The sequence below is a fragment of the Cheilinus undulatus genome, linkage group 4, assembly GCF_018320785.1.
Source record: "Cheilinus undulatus linkage group 4, ASM1832078v1, whole genome shotgun sequence".
Classification (NCBI taxonomy): domain Eukaryota; kingdom Metazoa; phylum Chordata; class Actinopteri; order Labriformes; family Labridae; genus Cheilinus; species Cheilinus undulatus.
The window spans coordinates 1,629,800-1,654,117 of record NC_054868.1 but is presented as its reverse complement, the minus strand read 5'-3'; the positions used below and the strand labels follow the sequence as shown (position 1 = coordinate 1,654,117).

The 24,318-nt window shown below is 38.1% G+C and overlaps 2 protein-coding genes across 2 annotated transcripts in view; both read right to left on the bottom strand.

Moving 5' to 3' along the window:
• Positions 1–10,446, bottom strand: part of LOC121508413 (spectrin beta chain, non-erythrocytic 1-like) — a 72,305-nt gene extending 61,859 nt beyond the window's left edge. The window contains exon 1 of the mRNA XM_041785255.1: positions 10,335–10,446. The gene's annotated coding sequence lies outside the window, so the exon portion shown is untranslated. The remainder of the gene's footprint in view (positions 1–10,334) is intronic.
• Positions 10,447–17,886: 7,440 nt separating this feature from the next.
• Positions 17,887–24,123, bottom strand: polr3f (polymerase (RNA) III (DNA directed) polypeptide F). The gene is made up of 9 exons (XM_041785550.1): positions 23,951–24,123; positions 22,941–23,058; positions 22,775–22,842; positions 22,566–22,633; positions 20,303–20,415; positions 19,671–19,814; positions 18,411–18,518; positions 18,145–18,336; positions 17,887–18,045 (listed from the first exon to the last, which is right to left on the bottom strand). Exons 1-9 carry the CDS (start codon positions 24,010–24,012, stop codon positions 17,968–17,970), a joined length of 951 nt encoding a protein of 316 aa, XP_041641484.1. The 5' UTR covers positions 24,013–24,123; the 3' UTR covers positions 17,887–17,967.
• Positions 24,124–24,318: the final 195 nt, after the last annotated feature.

Here is a 24,318-nt window from a genome sequence, read left to right as displayed (position 1 = left end):
AATGATGAGCCGTTCATGAACAAGTCTGGTCTACTAAACGGCTCTTTAATGTGAGCTACTGTAGCCAGCTCCTGTTTGAGTGCCAGTTTCCTTTCCTCCATCCTTTGTCCTCATTTAATCCACATTTAAAAGGTCAAACTGGGGCGGGATGAAGAACCAGCTCCACTGAGCTGAGCCAAAAGATCTGATCTCTAAAAAGAGACAGATTTCCCATCGCGAGTTTAGATCAGAGTTTAAAAGGCTAGACCAGGACCGCTTCGTGGAAACGGTCCATACAGGAGTGTTGGGACACCGCTCATCCAGGCTTTAGACGGAGGATTTTTAATTCCTGTCTGCTGCTGTTTCTCTGTGAGCTTTCTGACTTTTTTCCTGAATATTTCATTACTTTCAGGACACAAAAGCAGCCTTAGAACAAAGAGTGATTTTACTCTATCACTCTGAATGCTTGGCAAAGTCACAAACAGCTCAAAGATGGATTTTTGGTAGAGTTTCTCTATGCAGAAATCACTACCTGCCCCCCATCTGGAGTCCCAACATCATGCTACTAATATGGGACATCCCTAGTTAAGACAGTTAAAGCTGATGTAGCCCAGCTGGCAGCAGTGAATCCTCTACACCAGGGGTGTCAAACTCAAGGCCCGGGGCCAAATCCGGCTCTTGTTGCAGTTATACCTGGCCCACCAGATCATATCACATTTTTATTAGAACTGGCCCACCAGTATGAGGTCTGCAGATTTCCTCCAGTATAAAAATGTAAACTTAACCTTGATGATTTATAACATCCCTGCTGAGTCATAAAATGTAGAAAAATTAAACAGTAAAAATAATTCGATATAAAATCATGAGCACAGGAGAAATTTGTGTTTTATGAATTTGTGTCTATATTTTCAATTTTGCATCTCCCAGTTATGACTGAAAGTTATTATTAGACCATTAATTTCAGATTTCAACCTTTATGTCTCATAACTTTGACTTTTTAGCTCATATTTTTAACTTTTACATTCATTATTTTAAAATTTAAATCATATTTTGACCATTTAAAGTCATGATTTTGACTTTTATCTCACCTTTGACCTTTTTCAACTCCTCATTTTATCTCTGTTTTTTACCTTTTAAAGACTTGATTTTGACTTTTTCTCACATTTTTACCTTTTTCTAATCCTAACTTTGACTTTTGTCTTGTTTTTTTACCTTTTAAACTCATGATTTTAAATGTTATTTCATATTTTGAACTTTGAAATACATGAATTTTAAAATTCAATCTCATATTTTGACCTTTAAACTCATGAGTCTGAATTTTATTTCAAAGTTTGACTTTTAAAACTCAGGAATTTGACATTTTATTTCATATTTTGACTGTTAAAACTCATGGTTTCAGTGTTCTTTCTCATATTTTGCCTTTTAAAAACATTATTTTGACTTTAAATGTCATTTTTTTACCTTTGAGACTCATGATTTTTAATGTTATTTCCTATTTTGAACTTTAAAATTCAAGAATTTGAAATTGAATCTCATATTTTGACATTTTAAACTCACGATTTTGATGTTTATTTAATATTTTGATTGTTAAATATCCCGACTTTGAATTTTATCTCAGTTTTGCTGACCATTTCAACTCCTAACTTTGACCTTTACCTCATATGTTGACCTTTAAAACTCATGATTTTAGCTTTTATCTCATATTTTGCCTTTTAAAAACATTATCTTGATTTTAAATGCCATTTTTTACCTTTAAAACTTATAAGTTTGACCTGTTTATGTCCAATTTTGAGTTTTTAACCTATCGTTTTGACCTTTTAATCTCAAAATCATTTAGGTTGACACTCAGTGGTTAAATCTTGACCCTGTTAGGCCCTCAGGTTAGACCCAAATTCAGAACCGGCCCCTGCTGTGATTGAGTTTGACACCCCTGCTCTACACCCTGGTTCAGAGTCAGTCTTAAACGTGTTCAGTCCACTGCAACAACCACCTGGTGGTTCTACGGCTCCTCAGAGGTTCCAATAAGGTGGAACTGTTATGAAAACAATATATGGTGACCTTTGACCTCCAAAGTCTAACCAGTTCATCCTTGAGTTAGGGTGAACACTTGTGCAGAACGTACCTGGAAGTGTTCTCTAAAGAGCGGCTGATAGACGGACCGACCCGTTTCATGATCAGCCCTGGGAGAGAACGCTGACCTGCTGGGGCGTTGAACCAGAACAGGTGATGGGAGCCATCTCTGTCTGTAGCAGCCATTGGTTAAATTATTCTCAGCATTAGTGTGGACGTCAGCCCTGGTTTTAACAGCATCGATGTGTTTGATTTTTACTAGAAACCAAAGTTCACCCTGGCTGTGAGAGGATGTTTGTGTCTTCACTTCCTGTCTTCAGGATAAACAGAGCACTAATGACTGAGACAGCGAGCGTCCATCGCTCTTCTTTCATTATTCATGCTAACGAGGGTGAGTCCAGGTGAAAGCCGGCTCTGTTAGACCACCAGGAACCACTCTGCTGTCTGTCTATCATAAATCTGCTGCTTATGAGGATTGCTACTGAGTCCTGGGGTCCGAAGGGTTCAGTCCCAGTTCTAACTTCTACCCCGACTCCTCATTTTGAGTTAGAGGTGTAGTGGTGAAATCTGCTCCCGTGAAATGTGACGACCCTTCATCAACATCCATCTACAGCATTTATAGAAGCAGACATGCACATGATAGGACGTTACATTTCCACTTTCACAACACAGTGAACATTTTAGAGTTTTTTTGTCCATGAAAGTTTCAGAATCTCGCCTTAAATGTTGGAAGAATTTGCTCTGAAATTTTCAAGAGTTTTAATAGAAACTGTAGGAGATTTGTTTGCATATTTTGAGATTTTTTTCAAGTATTTTCAAAGGATTTTTGTACATTGTGGAGAGTTCAATTTGAAGTTCTTGGGAAATTTTGTTTTGAACTTTAGATTTTGGAAATTTGGGAGAATTTGTTTGTAATCTATTTATTTTTAAAGGGTTTTTTTGGCCTTTTTGCCTTTATTTGATAGGACAGTGGATAGAGTCGGAAACAGGGAAGAGAGTGGGGAGAGACATGCAGGAGATAGTGCCACGGGCCGACTTCGAACCCCGGTCACCTGCGTACATGGCACGCGCCTTAACCACTCGACTACCGGTGTGCCGTAATCTTTTTATTTTAGTTGGGAATTTGGGACTGGGGTCCTTTGAGTTAGAATTTTTTAATGGAAATGAAAGGGAATTTGTTTCGATGTTTGTGGGAAATTGAGAAGAAATTTTTATGGAAATTTTATGGAAACATGGGAAAATTCTTTGTAAATGTTTGAGAATTTGATTGGAATTTTTCCTTCTTTGGTGGGATTTCATGAAAATTTCAGGGTACTGAAATGTTTGGGGGAATTTTTCTTCAAAATGTCAAGATATTTAATGGTCATTTGGGAAATTTATTTTTCTTGATCTTTGGGAATTTGGGAGAGGATTTGGGAGGTCTGTGTTCTTGGAAATGTTTTAAAAATTTTATAGACATTCTAAAGAAATTGTTTGGATGTTTGTTAGATGATTTTGATTTGAAATTTTTAAGATGAATTTGCTTGAAAATTTGAAGGAATTGACAAGGAATTTTGGGGGAAAATTTGACTGGAATGCTTCGGCGTTATGATGAGTTTCCCAGCTCAGGCCTCAGGAGGATATAATGGATATAATATTAGCTTCCCACAATCATGAAAATGAGATAATCCAGATTAAATGATAACAAACCATAACTGAGAGAGCAGCATGGCGTGTGCAACACAGCTGTTTAATCAATATCATATCAGATATCCTGTTGAATCTGCTGAGTCAGCTGTAGCGCTAACATCTAGCACACCTGGATCTAGAGGATCAGGACAGATGTAGTCACATGTTGGTCTAACAGGAAAGGCCGCTACAGCAGCAGACTCACACCTGCAGAAATATTGAAGGACATGTTGGTACTATCAGCTGATTTTAGTTTTTGAACGACAGTATCGGCCCTGATCATCAGTCGGTACATCTCTACTGTGATGTTCTGTAAACATGCTGTTAATGATCCAGCTTATTGATTATCTTCTAGAATATTCCCAAAGGATCCCAACAGACGAACACTAACATCCTGCCAACACTAATGTGTTCTCTGTCATCTCAGGGTTGTTTTAGAGTACCTCCTCAGAGGGAACGATGGTTAACAAGGAGAGGAGAACATTTCACTGTAGAACATTTAAATGTACAACATTTACATGTACAACATTTACATGTACAACATTTACAAAGAACATTTACATGTAGAAGGTTTAAATTTGGTGAAATAAACAATCGCGTGTTTATGTAGAACGTTTAAAACACCCTCGGCATCAGCTGTTTGGACCACCCAGCTCTCCAGTGAAACTTCTGGAACACCTCTTTGATCGTCAGTTCCATCTCTCCAACAACCAATCAAAATCAGGGAAAGGCAGGACTTCTGATTCCACAGTTGTCAACAGCAATGGTGGGGAGAAACCAATCTGACCTATCTTCTCAGGGAAACAATTTCAGCTCTACAGCTGCTGAGAATGTCAGTACAAAATATTCATTTATAACACAGTACATGGTATTGGATTGTTGTCAATTCAGGATAAACTGATATTCACAAATCAATTTAGGCCAATACTGATAGCAAAATAGTTCAGAGTTATGATGACGACATATCATATCACATACGACAGATAGTAGAGCCAATATAGGCCAATATTTACACCTGATTTAAGCCAATATTTACACCTGATATAGGCCAATATTTACACCTGATATAGGCCAATATTTACACCTGATTTAAGCCAATATTTACACCTGATATAGGCCAATATTTACAACTGATATAGGCCAATATTTACAACTGATATAGGCCAATATTTACACCTAATTTAAGCCAATATTTACACCTGATATAGGCCAATATTTACAACTGATATAGGCCAATATTTACAACTGATATAGGCCAATATTTACAACTGATATAGGCCAATATTTACAACTGATATAGGCCAATATTTACAACTGATATAGGCCAATATTTACACCTGATATAGGCCAATATTTACACCTGATATAGGCCAATATTTACAACTGATATAGGCCAATATTTACAACTGATATAGGCCAATATTTACAACTGATATAGGCCAATATTTACAACTGATATAGGCCAATATTTACAACTGATATAGGCCAATATTTACAACTGATATAGGCCAATATTTACAACTGATATAGGCCAATATTTACAACTGATATAGGCTCATATTTACAACTGATATAGGCCAATATTTACAACTGATATAGGCCAATATTTACAACTGATATAGGCCAATATTTACAACTGATATAGGCCAATATTTACAACTGATATAGGCTCATATTTACAACTGATATAGGCCAATATTTACAACTGATATAGGCTCATATTTACAACTGATATAGGCCAATATTTACAACTGATATAGGCCAATATTTAAACCTGATATAGGCTCATATTTACAACTGATATAGGCCAATATTTACAACTGATATAGGCCAATATTTACAACTGATATAGGCCAATATTTACAACTGATATAGGCCAATATTTACAACTGATATAGGCCAATATTTACAACTGATATAGGCCAATATTTACAACTGATATAGGCCAATATTTACAACTGATATAGGCTCATATTTACAACTGATATAGGCCAATATTTACAACTGATATAGGCCAATATTTACAACTGATATAGGCCAATATTTACAACTGATATAGGCCAATATTTACAACTGATATAGGCCAATATTTACAACTGATATAGGCTCATATTTACAACTGATATAGGCTCATATTTACAACTGATATAGGCCAATATTTACAACTGATATAGGCCAATATTTACAACTGATATAGGCCAATATTTACAACTGATATAGGACAATATTTAAACCTGATATAGGCTCATATTTACAACTGATATAGGCCAATATTTACAACTGATATAGGCCAATATTTACAACTTATATAGGCCAATATTTACACCTGATATAGGCCAATATTTAAACCTGATATAGGCCAATATTTACAACTGATATAGGCCAATATTTACAACTGATATAGGCTCATATTTACAACTGATATAGGCTCATATTTACAACTGATATAGGCCAATATTTACAACTGATATAGGCCAATATTTACAACTGATATAGGTCAATATTTACACTGGATATAGGCCAATATTTACACTGGATATAGGCCAATATTTACACCGGATATAGGCCAATATTTACACTGGATATAGGCCAATATTTACACTGGATATAGGCCAATATTTACAACTGATATAGGCCAATATTTACAACTGATATAGGCCAATATTTACACCTGATATAGGCCAATATTTAAACCTGATATAGGCCAAAATTAACAACTGATAAAGGCCAATATTAACAACTGATACAGGCAAATATTTACACCTGATATAGGCCAATATTTACAACTAATATTGGCCAAAATTTACACCTGATATAGGCTGATATTTACACCTGATATAGGCCAATATTTACAACTGATATAAGCCAATATTTAGACCTGATATAGGCCAATATTTAAACCTGATACAGGCCAATATTTACAACTGATATAAGCCAATATTTAGAATTGATATAGGCAAATATTTAGACCTGATATAGGCCAATATTTAGACCTGATACAGGCCAATATTTAGACCTGATATAGGCCAATATTTACACCTGATATAGGCCAATATTTACACCTGATATAGGCCAATATTTACACCTGATATAGGCCAATATTTAGACCTGATATAGGCCAATATTTACACCTGATATAGGCCAATATTTAAACCTGATATAGGCCAGTATTTACAACTGATACAGGCTGATATTTACAACTGATATAGGCCAATAATAACCCCTAATATAGGCCAATATTTAGACCTGATATAGGCCAATATTTACAACTGATATAGGCCAATATTTACAACTGATATAGGCCAATATTAACACCTAATATAGGCCAATATTTATACCTGATACAGGCCTATATATACACCTTTTATAGGCCAATATTTAGACCTGATATTGGCCAATATTTACACCTTTTATAGGCCAATATTTACACTTGATGGGTTTTGGTGATGTTGCCTTCAATCAAGAAAATATGAAGCATATGGAACAGATCCAGCAAACATCACAAAAGAAGCCAGCTGTAATTTTATAAAGGTTTTACACAAGAGATGATGCAGAGTGGTGCTCTAATACCAAGGTCATGAACACCAAAGGGGCAGTTAATGGATCCAGGCCCTTAAAGACTGTCCTTGATCAGACATATGTATAATACAGGATATCAACCATTCAAAGATCTTACAGTAAAATCCGTGTCTGCAGATGAAACTCTGCACCCTGACATATGGCTCCATCATTGTTTGGATTCAAGCAGAGGAGTGCAATCTGAACTATACAACAGATATTTACAAACCTGAAAGTCACTACTGAGGGAAGCAGAAGTTATCTTTAGTAGCTGAGCAACAACAGACAGCAATGCTCTCTGCATTAACATCCATACCAAGGTGCAGATTGACATCGCTTCAGTCAGTGCGCCCATACTCAGCTTTAACAACCCATCTTAAACCTTACAGGGTACTGGTTAGGCTGGAATGACAAATGAGGGCATAGACTGGCCTGCATGCAAAAGGCAAGGGTGGAATGTTTAATAAGCTTTAATATCATCTTTAAAGGCAAGGGTGGCATGTTTGATAAGCTTTGATGACATCATCTTTAAAGGCAAGGATGAAATGTTTAATAAGCTTTGATGGCATCTTCTTTAAAGGCAAGGATGGAATATTTAATAAGCTTTGATGACATCATCTTTAAAGGCAAGGATGAAATGTTTAATAAGCTTTGATGACATCATTTTTAAAGGCAAGGGTGGAATTTTTAATAAGCTTTGATGACATCATTTTTAAAGGCAAGGATGGAATTTTTAATAAGCTTTGATGACATCATTTTTAAAGGCAAGGATGGAATTTTTAATAAGCTTTGATGACATCATCTTTAAAGGCAAGGATGAAATGTTTAATAAGCTTTGATGACATCATTTTTAAAGGCAAGGGTGGAATTTTTAATAAGCTTTGATGACATCATTTTTAAAGGCAAGGATGGAATTTTTAATAAGCTTTGATGACATCATTTTTAAAGGCAAGGATGGAATTTTTAATAAGCTTTGATGATATCTTTAAAGGGAAAGATGGAATCTTTCTGAAGCCCATTAAAAGCTTTATAGTTGACATCATCAAAGGCAAGGACAGGATGTTGGTGAAGCTGGGGATGTGGGGGCTTTTTACCCTTAATTTTGCCTTATAGTAGGCCATAGGACAGTCAACAAAAGATTGTTGGAATATCCTTATTCTTGTAACAATAGAGAGATGAAGTGCTGGTTAGACTGAAATAACTTTAATTTCATTAATTAACAGGCTAAATGTCCCAATCACACATTTTCTAACTTCCCCTGGCCTTAATACTCAGCTGTATGAACTCAATCCGACTGTTTGGATTATTTTGGACTTTTGGGAACATTCCTGTTCTCTGAAACATTCCCCTTATTGTTCAGTCAAACTGTGTTTGATCCTGTTTATTGACATAATCACAGACTGAACCCCCCTTCACTGGGACTGTGTGTTTGGGGGGGATTAGCTGGCCCTGGCCCCCTCTCGGCCTGGATCTGTGCCTGCATGAAAACATAACGGTTCACGGAGGAGGATTCAGGAGAAGCTGATAAATTAACATTTCCAGAGCCACAGTAGCCTCCATAGTCCGGTTCGACCGGGGCTCTGGGCTTATTCTGGATGTCTGGAGGCCCGCTTTCCTCTCCCTCTCCCGGCGTGTTTTTACCGCGGCTGCTCGGTAAACTGCAGACGGGCCTGCAGCCTCCTGAAGCCGGCCACATCCCGCTCATTCTGCCGCTAAAATAACGCCGCTAAATATTGTGTTAGCGGAGTTTTAGCCCGGCTGTTTATCGTCCTGAATACACACATGAACAAACACCAACACGAACCAACACAACCAGCCTCCTCCTCCCGCGGCCACGCCTGTTTTTGCGTCCATACATGGCGCACCGTTATTCTCCTCCATCCCCTGGTGTTACGGTACAACGAGCGACTGTGTTATCTAGTGCTTTTCGGCGGAATGTTTCCGTGCTTTTCAAGATACAACGGATGTTCAAAACTTCAAATTCCTCGCTTATATTTGGCTTCATACTCATGTTTTTTAATCAAATACATATCTGAAAAATATTGTATGATATTATAAGGACAACAGAGAGGCAAGTCAAGTTAATAACTATATACAATATTAAATGCACTGCTATCCTTCCTTGAATTATAGAAAATTAATAACGAGTAAGGTCAGTGATTAAAAACAAAAAATACATCATATGAAAATGAAGCGTAATAATTTTAATACAATAATTTCAATTCAAAATCATATTAAATAAAGTCTGTATCATTGAGGTAATGTTGCATATCAACACCACTGGTATCATAAAACTAACTTTCAAATGATTAAAAAAAATGGAGGTTATAACAACAAAAATACAAATAAATAATTGATAACAATTATTAGATGTTTTGATGTCAATTAAAATAGTTTTAATGCCATGAACTTTTTCATTAAAAAAATAGAAAAAATTACCATACATAAGATAAAACTATGGCTTTTTTACTATTACTGTCATTATTATTATTTATCATGTAATTTTAAATATTTGTTGCATAACACCATGTTGTTTTAGGAACCTAGTTTAAAATTATCTAAGACTAACAAAATCGACAGTATGATAACAATGATGTAATAAAAATTAACACCTTTAAGGTAAAATAACAAATAATATCAACAGAAATCATTTTTACAATACATTATTTCGACATCTGCTGTATCTACGACAACCACGTACGAACTCGGCTTGAAGTCACCAGATAGCACGGTCACTCCTTAAATCGCTACACCGGCCCAGAATAATGGCTGCTGGCGGGGCGGGGGGACAAGCAGCGGGCATGCGGGCAGAGGAGAGCCACAGCCCGGCCACAGAGAGCAGATCAGTCCGGGGGAGGGGACCAGGTCCCCGGGGAGACTCTCCGTTCCGGGCCGATCTTACAGAGCCGATCTGCTCCGACATGAAGCGAAGTTAACGGACAAACCGAGGCTGTAATGTTTCCCTCCGCACCTCCAATCACAGCTACCGCAGCACCAGAGCGCTGTAGACCCCCTTAGACCCCCTCAGATCCAGACAAAAAGCTTGGGAAGGACCCTACCTGGTCAGAAAGAGGCAGAGACACTCCGAAGTTCAGCTCCGACGAACCACGGTCCAAAAACTGCATCAGACAGACTCACGGAGAGGAGGGAGGGAGGGAGGGAGCTCCACTGCTGCTGCTGCTGCTGCAGGGGATGACGGGAAAGAATCCGCACTGCCCCCCCCCCCAGTAAGCCCCCTCCCCTCATCCCTCCCCCTTACTCCCCCTCCCAGACCGCATCAGAGCAGGTCCACATTAAACCCGGACTCTGATTGATTTCTATCATTTATCTGGTTGACTTTATGATACATTCAAGGACAATCCGACATCTCAGCTCCAACTTCAAGGAAGCATTAAACAGTCTAAAGGTAGTTTCACATTAGGACCTGGGCCTGATCATTTGATCCCTGTGGACCTACCAAACTCAGAGTCTGTACTCAGAGACTGTGTTCCAGTCTCCTGGAAGAGGCGGACTGGGTCGTTGTTGGTGTCTCTAAATAATAAAAACATCCATAGTAGAAGGAAGGCCTCCATTGATCAATGGAGGAATGTTGAACTTAGTGGTTGTCTCTTCTTCTTTCCTCTTCTTGGTGGATTCTCAAACCAACTACAATACTTCATCTCGCTATCATTATTAAAACACAGATATACAAATAATATTTGACTTATGCTGACTGTCCTTTGTTGGCAACTTTAGAAAAGCTGTCCTCTTTGAGGTCTATAGGACATTACATCCTTGGTTTTTGCAAGAGAGAGAGAAAGAATACAGCTGAAATAGCACAAATATGTTGGCAACAACTGAAAATGTGGATTGGAAACCCTTTTCAGCAGTTCCACCCACTTTTCTGAAAGTTGCAGACTATGGCTTACTATATAGCAAAAGGGAGGGAAAAGTCCCTTACATTCCATCCTCTGCATGTGAAGATGTCATCCTCTAATGTCTATAAAACATTCCATCCTCTGCCTTTGAAGGTATCATTCTTTGATGTCTATAAAACATTCCATCCTCTGCCTTTGAAAGTATCATTCTTTGATGTCTATAAAACATTCCATCCTCTGCCTTTGAAGATGTCAACCTTTAATTCCTCCAAAACATTCCATCCTCTGCCCTTAAAAGATTTCATTCTTTGATGTCTATAAAACATTCCATCCTCTGCCTTTGGAGATGTTAAGCTTTAATTTCTCCGAAACATTTCATCCTCTGCCTTTGAAGATGTCAACCTTTAATTTCTATCAAACATTTCCACCTTGACTTTGAAGATGTCATTCTTTGATGTCCATAAAACATTCCATCTTTGACTTTAAAGATGTCATTCTTTGATGTCTATAAATCATTCCATCTTTGCCTTTGAAGATATTTTTCTTTGATGCCTATAAAACATTCCATCCTCTGCCTTTGAAGATGTCAAATTTTTAAATTCTATCAAACATTCCCACCTTGACTTTAAAGATGTCATTCTCTTATACCTGTAAAAAATTCCATCCTCTGCCCCTAAAGATGTCATCTTGTAATGTCTATCAAACATTCCTTCCTTGACTTTGAAGATGTCATTCCCTAATGTCAATAAAGCATTCCATCCTCTGCCTTTGAAAATGTCAACCTTTAATTTCTCCGAAACATTCCATCCTCTGCCTTTAAAGATTTCATTCTTTGATGTCTATAAAACATTCCATCCTCTGCCTTTGAAGATTTCATTCTTTGATGTCTATAAAACATTGCATCCTTGCCTTTGAAAATGTCATCTTTCCATGTCTATAAAACATTCCATCCTTGGCTTCGAAAAATATCATTGCCCCATGTCTAGAAAACATTCCATCCTTGCCTTTGAAAATGTCATTTTTCCATGTCTAGAAAACATTCCATCCTTGCCCCGAAGATGACATCCTCCCATGTCTAGAAAAAATTCCATCCTTGCCATGAAGATATCATCCTCCCATGTCTATAAAGCACTTGGTCCCCTGCTTTTGAAAATGTCATCCTCACATGTCTATAAAACATTCCATCTTCTGCCTTTGAATATGCAATTCTCTTAAGTTTATAAAACATTTCATCCTTGTGTTTGAAGATGTCATTCTTTGATGTCCATAAAACATTCAATCCCCTGCCTTTGAATATGTTATCCTATGTCTAAAAACATTCCATTCTTGCCATTGAGAAGTCATCCTCTTATTTCTATAAAACATTTCATCCTTGACTTTAAAGATGCCATTCTATATGTCTATAAAACATTCCATCCTCTGCCTTTGAATATGTCATTCTCTAATGTCTATAAAACATTCCATCTTTGCTGTTGAAGATGTTATGTGTTAATGTCGATAAAACATTCCATCCACTGCCTTTGAATATATCAACCTTTAATTTCTAAGAAACATTCCATCTTTGCCTTTAAAGATGTCATTCTTTGATGGCTATAAAACATTCCATCTTTGCCTTTAAAGATGTCATTCTTTGATGTCCATAAAACATTCCATCTTTGCCTTTAAAGATGTCATTCTTTGATGGCTATAAAACATTCCATCTTCTGTCTTTGAAGATATTATTCCTTGATGTCTATGAAATATTCCATCTTTGTCTTCGAAAATGTTTTTCTTTGATGTCTATAAAACATTCCATCCTCTACCTTTCGAGATGTCTTCCTACTATGTCTACAAAACATTCCATTCCCCAGTGCCCTGTGGGATGTGTCGCCACTGCAGGGAGCTCAGCGGCCATGGGGTGCAGCTAAGTTCTGGAGTCTTCTCCTCTGTGGCAGTGAGGCGGTGTTGGTAGAGTGCTAGGGCAGTAGGTGGCGCTATAACAAATATTAAAAATTCCCCTGTGGTTGTGTCTAGGGCCAGACTATAATCACATGTGAGATTTGAAGCAAATCAAACTTTTCTTATGAGAGTTACAGAAACTTCCTGTGTGATGGCGAGCATTGAAATGTGTTTTGAAATTAAAAGATTGTTTTACGTTTTTTTTAATAAGACCTATCAACATGGGCCTGTTCGAGCATGCTAAGCCCTTACCTACTTCCTGTTTTGGTGACAGGGTTAGAGGCAGGCCTTCAAGGTTTTGATAGCAGCATGGCCAAGGTGAGGGGATCTGACCAACCGTCTAGTTATGAGAAGTCATGATTCAGAAAAAATGCCTACGAGGGCGCTGTGACAAATATGAATGTGTTCAGGCTGGAAGTGTTGTCATGGCAATGAAGCTTGGTGATTACTGATGTAAACACAACAGTTATGATTTATATAATTGGCACAGAGCCAAGATTTGTCCTCCAACTTTGGCGCCTGATCACAGCCCCGCCCTATGGTGAAAACTCGAAGTTAAAATATCTTTAAACCTCCAACTTCTCTAGAATGAGGGAAAAATTTTGGATCCAATCAGATAAATCCCTGTGAGGAGTCGCTTCAGATGTGACACCAGTAAAATGTCCCAAAAACACCAAAAGCACCAAAATCTGACCGCTACCGTGCCTGATCTCACTTCCTGAGCATATCTTTAAAAGAGAGTAAATCGTTTCTTTGTTTGGACATGATACATATGTGTAGGAACTGTAACGCGTGTTGGGAGGGGCCTCTGTGAGATTATGACCATGGCCCCCGATCATGTGACATCTTTAAATCGTCATATTTAACCAGCAGCAGAGGCAGATGGGAGTTTTTCCTCCGAATGTAGATGAGTGGAATCAGCTGCAGCTCCATTAAGCTCGTTAATTATTAACGAGCATTGACTGAGTTTTTAGTAAGCCACGCCCACTGAGTGAAGGAACGAGTCCCTGCGTGGCCTCTGTGGTCTTCTGTAGTGTACAAATCACAAGGACCCCGACAGAAGGGGGCGCCAACAGCTGGGTCAGTCCGAGTTAGCTCAAACGACAAAAGCAGGTAGAGTTGGGACGAGGTAAATAGATCAGATCGGCCAGAGACGAGTCAAATCCACTTGGTTGACATCTGAGCCGAGTTACGTTGGAGGGAGTCTAGTCTAGTTAAAAGGATACGAGTCTTAGGGGTCAAAGTCTAGAGTTTGGACGGCAGTCCATTTGACAATCAGACACAGGTAAAGAATCACCTGAGGTCTCCAGTTTTATGGTTTAGGCAGGAACCATCACACCAGCTTTAGGGACCCCATCCTCCATCGGGACCCCCAGTCGTCGGTCCATTCTCTCTGATGTCCTCTGGTCTCTGGGTTTTATTATGGACCAACCAGACTACAGAATGGGACAGTCAATGAGACTTCTCCTGTCCTTGCTGCTCTCTGATTGGTCCGTACAGTACCCTGACATCATGGACCTGTAGTGTGTAAACTGATCCGTGGCGAGCCGTGCTGAGCGTCAGCACTGAGCCCATTACGGCCTGATGGAGCGCCTTAATGATGTCTGATGGGAAACACTGGAGCCTAAAGAGCTCTCTGATTGGATAAAGACACAGAGCAGCGAGGAGAGCCGTGGTTATGAAGCTGAGTGCTCAGGCTGCTGTTTTCACATCCATTCATACCCTAACATGTTAGAGAGGCGGCCATCTTGGATTTCTACAGGCTGGAGTAAACATAAACATGGACGGTCCTCTCACAGGATTGGTCCATAAAAATCAATAAACGGAACAAAGAGGAGTTAAAATCATTACTTTTGGTTATTTTAAGGTACCTCCTCTTTAGTAAAACCTTACAACACCAGTTCCAAAAAAGTTGGGTCGCTGTGTAAAATGTAAATAAAAGCAGAAATCAATGATTGTCACATCTCATAAACCCATATTTGATTCACAATAGAGCATAAAAAACATATCAGCTGTTGGAACTGCGACATTTTACCATTTCAGGAAAAATATAAGCTCATTGAATTTGAGGTCAGCAACGCATCTCAAAAAAGTAGGGACAGGGCAACACAAGGCTGGAAAAGTAAGTGGTACGAATGAAAAACAGCTGGAGGAGCATTTAGACAATAATGAGATTAATTATCAACAGGTCAGTCACATGACTGGGTATAAAAGGAGCATTTTAGAGAGGCAGAGTCTCTCAGAAGTAAAGATGGGCAAAGGTTCACTGATCTGTGAACAAATGTGCCTAAAATTGTTGAACGATTTTAGGGAAGACTCTGAATCTCCCTCCATCTACAGTCCATAATATCATCAACAGACTCAGAGAATCTGGAGAAATCTCTGAGAGCAAGGGGCAAGGCTGAAGGGACCCCCAGGGGCCCTCAGGGGCCACTGCATTAAAAACAGGCATGATTCTGTAGTGAAATCACTGCATGGGCTCAGGGACATTCCAGAAATCATTATCTGTCAACACAGTTGGCCGTGCCATCCACCAATGACAGTTAAAGCTGGATCATGGAGAGAAGAAGCCATATGTGAACAGGATCCAGAAACAGCGCCGTCTTCTCTGGACCAAAGCTCATTTAAAATGGACTGAGGAAACATGGAAAACTGTTCTGTGGTCAGAGGAAACCACAGACGCCGTGTCCTGTGGACTAAAGAGGAGAGGGAGCATCCAGCTTGTTCTCCTGGCTCAGGTCTAAAGCCTGCATCTCTGATGGTATGGGGTTGCATTAGTGCCTATGGCGTGGGCAGCTCTAACATCTGGAAAGGAACTATCAATGCTGGAAAGTAGAGAGAGCTTTTAGAGCAGTGATACTCAACCCTACTCAACCAAAGAGCCAAACTGTTGAAAAATACCTTTGCAAGAGCAACAATCCAAGTGGTGAATAGAGGCAAAAACAGCCTGAAGCAATAAAATTAAGTTAAAGGTGGCAAAAATGGTCAAAAAGAAGCACAAATGGGTGAAAAGGGGCAAAAATGGGGAGGAAAAAGTGGAAAATAGTCAGAAAGAAGCAAAAATGGATGAGAAGTGACAAAAAATGAGTACAAAGTGGCAAAAATGGGCAAAAAAATAGGAAACAATTGGTATATAATGGCAAAGGGTGGCTTAAACAAGCAAAAAGTGGCAAAAAATTTTGTGAAAAAGGGCAAAAATGGGAAAAAAGTGGCAAAAAGAAGAGGCAAAAAATTGGGAAAAAATGAAGCAAGTGGTATTTAATGGCTAAAGTTAGTTTCAATGGATATAAAGTGGCAAAAAAATGATTTAAAAAAGGGCAATGGTATAATGGTATAAAAGTGGAAAAAATCAGGAAAAAGTGTAAAAAAGACATCGTAAAAATTGGCAAAAACCATTAAAAACAGTGGTATTTAATGGCAAAAGGTAACTTAAATGGGCAAAAAGTGGCAAGAATTGTGAAAATGGCAAATTTTCCCTTTTTAAAGTTTTTTCGAGGGAATAATATTCAAAATTAAGATGAAAAGAGCCACAAATAATCACAAAAGAGCCACATGTTGAGTATCACTATTTTAGAGCAACATATGCTCCCATCCAGACAACGTCTCTGTCAGGGAAGGCTGCCACTATTTCAGCAAGACCATGCTAAACCACATACCACACCCATCACAACAGCATGGCTTCACAGGAGAAGAGTCCAGGTCCTGAACTGGTCTGCCTGCAGTCCAGACCTTTCACCAAGAGAAAACATGTTGATTTGTCGTTTCTGTTCTATTGTGAATCAAACATGGGTTTAAGAGCTCTGACAATCATCGACTTCTGTTTTTATTTACATTTTAGACAGCGTTTCATTTTTTTTGGAAAGACCGCTGGTAAACTCCTGAACATGGTCTAAACTGTACTTCTCTGTACCAGAATGTTCTACAGTGTGTGCTTAAGGTCGTCTGCTGGCCTTATTCCTTTCTGTTACGTCTGTCTTTGAGGTTTTTTGGAGGTTTTGGTTCGACGTGGCTCAGACCAGTAACAGGGATCAGAACATTTTAACCCCTTAAAGCCCACTGTGTCATACTTGATACACACTTTTATGAGACCTCCATCTAATCAACATCATCCTTGAATTACTTTAAAATATTTTAAATATAATCTTTGGGAGCAGGTAGCCTAGTGGTTAAAGGCGCTCCCCATGTACACGGGCGGCCCGGGTTCGAATCTGGCCTGAGGCCCTTCACCGCACATCTCTCCCCCACTCTTGACCCTGTTTCTGACGCTATCCACTGTCCTCCTCTATGTAATAAAGGCACAAAAATGCCCCAAAAATGGCACACTGGTAGTCAAGTGGTTAAGGCGCTCGCCATATACACAGGCGACCCAGGTTCAAATCCGGCCCCTGGCACTGTTTCCTGCATGTCTCTCCCTGCTCTCTTCCCTGTTTCCGATTTTATCCAAAAAAGGCCAAAAATAAAGCTTTAAAAAAAATGCCCCAAAATAAATCTTAAAAAAAAAAAAAATATATATATATATATATATATATATATGTATATATATATAATCTGATAGATGATAAAAATGACCTCCAGTGGATTATTAGTTGGCAATATGCCTAATGTATCAAATATGATACATAAAAATATGTATATTCTGAATTTTAAGACAATTTTTCTTCTTTGGATTTTGGTAGAAGGCTAAATAAACATGTCAGTTTAAAAAAAAAAAGAATTTTCTGGCTATTATTTGAGTTAAAAATGCTTTTGATCATCACAACATTTAAGCCAGACTGCAGCTCCTCCTCTCTCAGATCAAGAATCAGCCAATCACGTGTCCTCTTTTGACTTTAATTGAACTTTGACATAAATAGAAAATAAATGAGAGAATGAAGAAAAGGAAGGATGAGACGAGCCGTCAGAAGTCCAACCACTCGGTCATGTAGACGCAGTTTGATGGCGAGATCTCGCCTCCTTCGTGGCAGTCGTCGAACACCTGCAGACACAAGACGGGTGGATTCAGCTCCATTCAAAAACATTCTGTGTTTTTAAGAGAATGCTTGACTTGAGAATTCTTCTGCGTGTGTGCCGTTACCGGGCAGAGTCCGCAGGGCGTCCTGACCAGGCCGGTGGGCTGCAGGATGGCGTTGACGCCACGGTACAGCTTCATCTGTCCGTCCACGCTGCCCACCGTTCCCTCTTTGGCGGCGATGACGGTCATCTCCACCTTCCCGTCGTAGATGAGCGTGTTCAGGATGGTCTCGATGTCGTCCATCGACAGATCCACCTGCACAAACACGGTGGTCAGTCAGGTGCACACATGTGATATCATAAAGGGGGGCGGGGCCTCGGGAGCCTCACCTTGCTGATTCCCAGCTCACAGATGTACTTCCAGACTTCATGAGAGGTGGCGAATGAGCTGTTCCTCTGGACCATGGGACTCTGTTTACTGTCCCTCGCCGCCTCAGCCTGAACGTGCAGGAACATACCAGGAGGTCAGCGTTCCAAACATCAGCAGGTGTGGTTTCATAAGAACTCTGACTCTGGGTAGTAACCCTCACTTTAAAACAGGCCAGAGCAGAGAGCTTTAGAGGGGCAGAGGCTCCAAGTGCTGCTTAAATGTCAGAATTTACTGCTTTTCTTTCTCTTCTATTAAAATTTGAATTGTTCTTCATACAATTAAAGGCATCTAAAAGACAGCCATCATTACAGAAACACTTCTCTGTTTGTTCATTAACGTAAGATGAAGAAGAAGAGACTCAAGAAGAGTCTGCATGTTGACTGAGACTCTGCTGCCCCCTGCTGGTCAGACTACATATAGCAGTTCATGTTGTTTAATGTTAAAGTTTCATCTGATTTCAGACGCTCAAGATTTTAGACATTTAGTCAAGAACAGACCTCACTTCAGTTTAGGTATTTTATGATTAAGCTCAAATGAGTAGAAATAAAGTTTATTTTTAAAATTAAGCTCAAATAAATTCAGATAAATTTTATTTTTTAAATTTAGCTCAAATAAGTATTAATAAAGTTGATTTTTTAAAATCAAGCTTAAATAATTATAAAAAAATATTTTTATAATTAAGCTCAAATAAGTATTAATAAAGTTGATTTTTTTTAATCAAGCTTAAATTTATAAATAAATTTTATTTTTTAAATTAAGCTCAAATAAGTATTAATAAAGTATTTTTTTTTTAAATCAAGCTTAAATAATTATAAATAAATTTTACTTTTAAAATTAAGCTCAAATAAGTATTAATAAAGTTGATTTTTTAAAATCAAGCTTAAATAAGTATAAAGAGTTATAAATAAATTTTAAGCTTGATTTTAAAAAATCAACTTTATTAATACTTATTTGAGCTTAATTTTAAAAATAAAGTTGATTTTTTAAAATCAAGCTTAAATAAATATAAATAAATTTTATTTTTTAAAATTAAGCTCAAATTAGTGTTAATAAAGTTAACTTTTTAAATTAAGCTCAAATAAGTAAAGAAAATGTATTATTAAATTAATCTCAAAAGAGTATAAATAAAGCTAATTTTTAAAATTAAGCTCAAATGAGTATAAACACATTTTATTTTGTAAATTAAGCTTAAATGAGAATAAATAAAGTTTGTTTTGAACCTTGCTCTGTAGGAACTTGAAGCACTGCTGGTTGAGGACTTCCACAAACTCAGACTCAAAGTCCTGATCACTGTACCAGGCTCCGCCCGTCACCGATCGGTCGGGCTGCAGGTTATAGAGCATGTAGACCTTCTTCTTAGACGCCTGCAAGGACAGGAGAAAAACATCAGAAAGAAAGACTCCTATCTCTAGAACCAAGCAGAGGGTAGGGCCGGGCAATTCATCAAAATTTACATTAAATAACAGTATGGCCTGTTGCAAAATCCAAAAATATTCTTCACATGAAATGTGTGTCAAAATACAAGTTTAAAACTTTTTATGCAGCAGTGATGTTCTGTTCTACACAAGTGTCTTCTTTAAAGACTGGTTTACAAAAAAATCAGATTTTCCTCATTTTTTTGATGTTTTTTCTTAATAAAAATAGAATTACATAAAAATTAGCAGTCTCTTCCAAAAAACTGAAAGAATTTACATTATGAGTCAAAATAATCAGATAATAATCAAAACTGTTCAGCCCTGGTTGAATCAGGGGTCAGTCTGAGTTAGACTGATGTATTGCTTGTGATTATTGAAAAATACATTTGGTAAGGAAGTTAAAAAATAACTGTATATCAGCTGAGGTATGAACTCACAGCCACAGATTTGACGGCCTTGATGAGCTTCTTACTCTCCAGGTTCTTCAGGATCTTATTGATCTCTGTCAGAGGAAGGTTGCTCTTAAAACGGATGTCTCTGCTCCAAATCCCTGCAGAACAACAAACAACAGCTCAACAACAACACGATAAACACGCAAACAGCTGATCACAACAACAACAACAACAACAAACAAAATAAACACGCAAACAGCTGATCACAACAACAAACAAAATAAACACGCAAACAGCTGATCACAACAACAAACAGAATAAACACGCAAACAGCTGATCAGAACAACAACAAACAAAATAAACACGCAAACAGCTGATCAGAACAACAACAAACAAAATAAACACGCAAACAGCTGATCAGAACAACAACAACAACAACAAACAAAATAAACACGCAAACAGCTGATCACAACAACAAACAAAATAAACACGCAAACAGCTGATCAGAACAACAAACAGAATAAACACGCAAACAGCTGATCACAACAACAACAACAAACAAAATAAACACGCAAACAGCTGATCACAACAACAAACAAAATAAACACGCAAACAGCTGATCAGAACAACAACAAACAAAATAAACACGCAAACAGCTGATCAGAACAACAACAAACAAAATAAACACGCAAACAGCTGATCACAACAACAAACAAAATAAACACGCAAACAGCTGATCAGAACAACAACAAACAAAATAAACATGCAAACAGCTGATCACAACAACAAACAAAATAAACACGCAAACAGCTGATCAGAACAACAAACAGAATAAACACGCAAACAGCTGATCACAACAACAACAACAAACAAAATAAACACGCAAACAGCTGATCACAACAACAAACAAAATAAACACGCAAACAGCTGATCAGAACAACAACAAACAAAATAAACACGCAAACAGCTGATCAGAACAACAACAAACAAAATAAACACGCAAACAGCTGATCACAACAACAAACAAAATAAACACGCAAACAGCTGATCAGAACAACAACAAACAAAATAAACATGCAAACAGCTGATCACAACAACAAACAAAATAAACACGCAAACAGCTGATCAGAACAACAAACAGAATAAACACGCAAACAGCTGATCACAACAACAACAACAAACAAAATAAACACGCAAACAGCTGATCACAACAACAAACAAAATAAACACGCAAACAGCTGATCAGAACAACAACAAACAAAATAAACACGCAAACAGCTGATCAGAACAACAACAAACAAAATAAACACGCAAACAGCTGATCACAACAACAAACAAAATAAACACGCAAACAGCTGATCACAACAACAAACAAAATAAACACGCAAACAGCTGATCACAACAACAACAACAACAAACAAAATATACAAGCAAACAGCTGATCACAACAACAATAACAACAACAAACAAAATAAACACGCAAACAGCTGATCACAACAACAAACAAAATAAACACGCAAACAGCTGATCACAACAACAAACAAAATAAACACGCAAACAGCTGATCACAACAACAACAACAACAAACAAAATATACAAGCAAACAGCTGATCACAACAACAATAACAACAACAAACAAAATAAACACGCAAACAGCTGATCAGAACAACAACAAACAAAATAAACACGCAAACAGCTGATCACAACAACAAACAAAATAAACACGCAAACAGCTGATCACAACAACAACAACAACAAACAAAATATACAAGCAAACAGCTGATCACAACAACAATAACAACAACAAACAAAATAAACACGCAAACAGCTGATCAGAACAACAACAAACAAAATATACAAGCAAACAGCTGATCACAACAACAAACAAAATAAACACGCAAACAGCTGATCACAACAACAAACAAAATAAACACGCAAACAGCTGATCACGACAACAACAACAAACAAAATAAACACGCAAACAGCTGATCACATGCTGAGGTCCTCTAATATCTACAGGACCATGCTGAGGTCCTCTAAAAGCTACAGGACCATGCTGAGGTCCTCTCACATCTACAGGACCATGCTGAGGTCCTCTCACATCTATAGGACCTTGCTGAGATCCTCTCAAAACCTCAGGACCATGCTGAGGTCCTTTCACATCTACAGGACCATGCTGAGATCCTTTCAAAACCTCAGGACCATACTGGGGTCCTACAGGATGTTGCTGACTATGCCCTACATATATTTCTTAAGTCTTGGTCATAGTTGACGTTAACGGTCTGATGTTTCTGCACGCGTTTGTTACCTTTGTTTCCGGCGTCCTCAATGATCTGGTACACCAGCTTCTCCTGGTTGTCTGATCCTTTCATTTTACTGAAACACAGAAACAGACACTAACGTCACTTTGGGGTCCTCTAACCCTGGATCCTCCCTTTATTACTGGAACATGTTGGATCTTTGTGGTCGTGTTGTAGTTGTGTTGTCGTTCCTGAAGGGGGCGTCGGCCGCGTTTACCTGGTGCTCTGTGTGTCCTTCATTCTGTAGAGCAGACCGGAGCTGTTCCTCAGCAGATCCAGCTGACCCTACAGGAGAGACACACCAATGACATCATCAATAAACTTTAATATAGAATTAACCAATCAGAGCAGAGGGTGAGCGGTGACATCACTGTCAGACCGACCAATGAGAGCAGCTTGTTGATGGCCATGGCTCTCTGCTGAGGCTCCAGGTGAGGCATGTCGTTCTGGATCACCTGGTCAGTGATACCATGAGGAAACTGCTGACACAGCTCTTTGATCCTGAGCACACAGACATGGTGATCAATACAATAATCAATATAATGAAAAGGATAATCGATTTAATGATAATGCTAATAAATACTGTGATAATCAGTACAATTATAATGAATATAATGATGAAAGATGAATATTTCAGTTTCTGTTCTTCTGTGATGATAAAGTTAATTTACTGGCAAACATGAAAACACTGATGGACTAACTGTTGGGCAAACAGACTGATTTAAAAACCCTGTAAGAGCCCAGACTAAGTCTCAGACTTAGTCTCAGACCAACACCTGAGTCCTGGATTAAAAGGCTGCAGATAAAGTTCAGGTATTTCAGCTCAGTTACTGACGGTTTCATCATCATCAGCTGATCCTGGTTTCTGCTCATAAAGCTGTCTGAATGCCTGGAACATAAACAAAGAGCTAATACGTACTTAGTTAATATTTATTTAATATAAATTGGTTTCAGAAATCTCTAAAAACGTGACTGACAATAAACCAAACTGGGTTTAAAATAACAATAAATATTCAAATGACACGTTTATCAAGTTAATTTTCCCATTAAACACGGCAGCGGCTGGTTTCTACATCTGTGAGCGAAAATATAAAATTCGGCTGAACATTAAAAACTAAAACTTGATCCTGAATAAATCCTGAGTTAATTTATAAATTCATCCTTTATTATTAAACCTCTCTAAGAACGGTGGAAGGAGCAGACAGAGAATATAAATGTCCATATCACTGATAAATTAAGTTAACAGGTTAAAAGTATTTATTCATTTATCATGTATCCTGATTTTCCTCTAAAATAACCAGAAACCTTAAATTAGACTGGATTTAAACAGAGTTCTCTGCAGCGGCTCTCCTCAAACATCACCCCGGGATCAGCTCATCATCGGCGGACTGACCTGTTCTCTACCTCCGCAGGGTCTGACAGGTTCGTCTCCTTCTTCACCTTCACTTCAGCCATTTTTATATTTGTTTGTTTTTATTTTATTTAGTTTTTAGTCTCAGCAGGGCTACCGTAAACTAGCCTGTCTGCTAATGTTGTGGTACAGGCAGGCGTGCTAGGGGTCCTAAAAGTTAGCTGAGGGTGGGGAGTCCTAAAATCTGCCTGACTGAAAATACGACCCAGAAAGAATTAAAATCTCAATATCCCTTTATAACAGTAAAAATGAAAAACATGAATAAAAATAACCAATAGAAATATACAAATAAATGAATAAATATTAGATTACGAAATAAATTAAAGAAATAGATCACAGATAATGTAAAA

Excerpts from the sequence above, each read along its gene's own strand:
- polr3f (XM_041785550.1), bottom strand. The coding sequence starts at position 24,012 with ATGGCTGAAGTGAAGGTGAAGAAGGAGACGAACCTGTCAGACCCTGCG. Across the intron at positions 19,815-20,302 it reads AGGCCGTCAAATCTGTGGCT|GCGTCTAAGAAGAAGGTCTA; the intron begins GTGAGTTCATAC and ends CTGTCCTTGCAG. Across the intron at positions 18,519-19,670 it reads TCAAGTTCCTACAGAGCAAG|GCTGAGGCGGCGAGGGACAG; the intron begins GTTCAAAACAAA and ends CTGCACGTTCAG.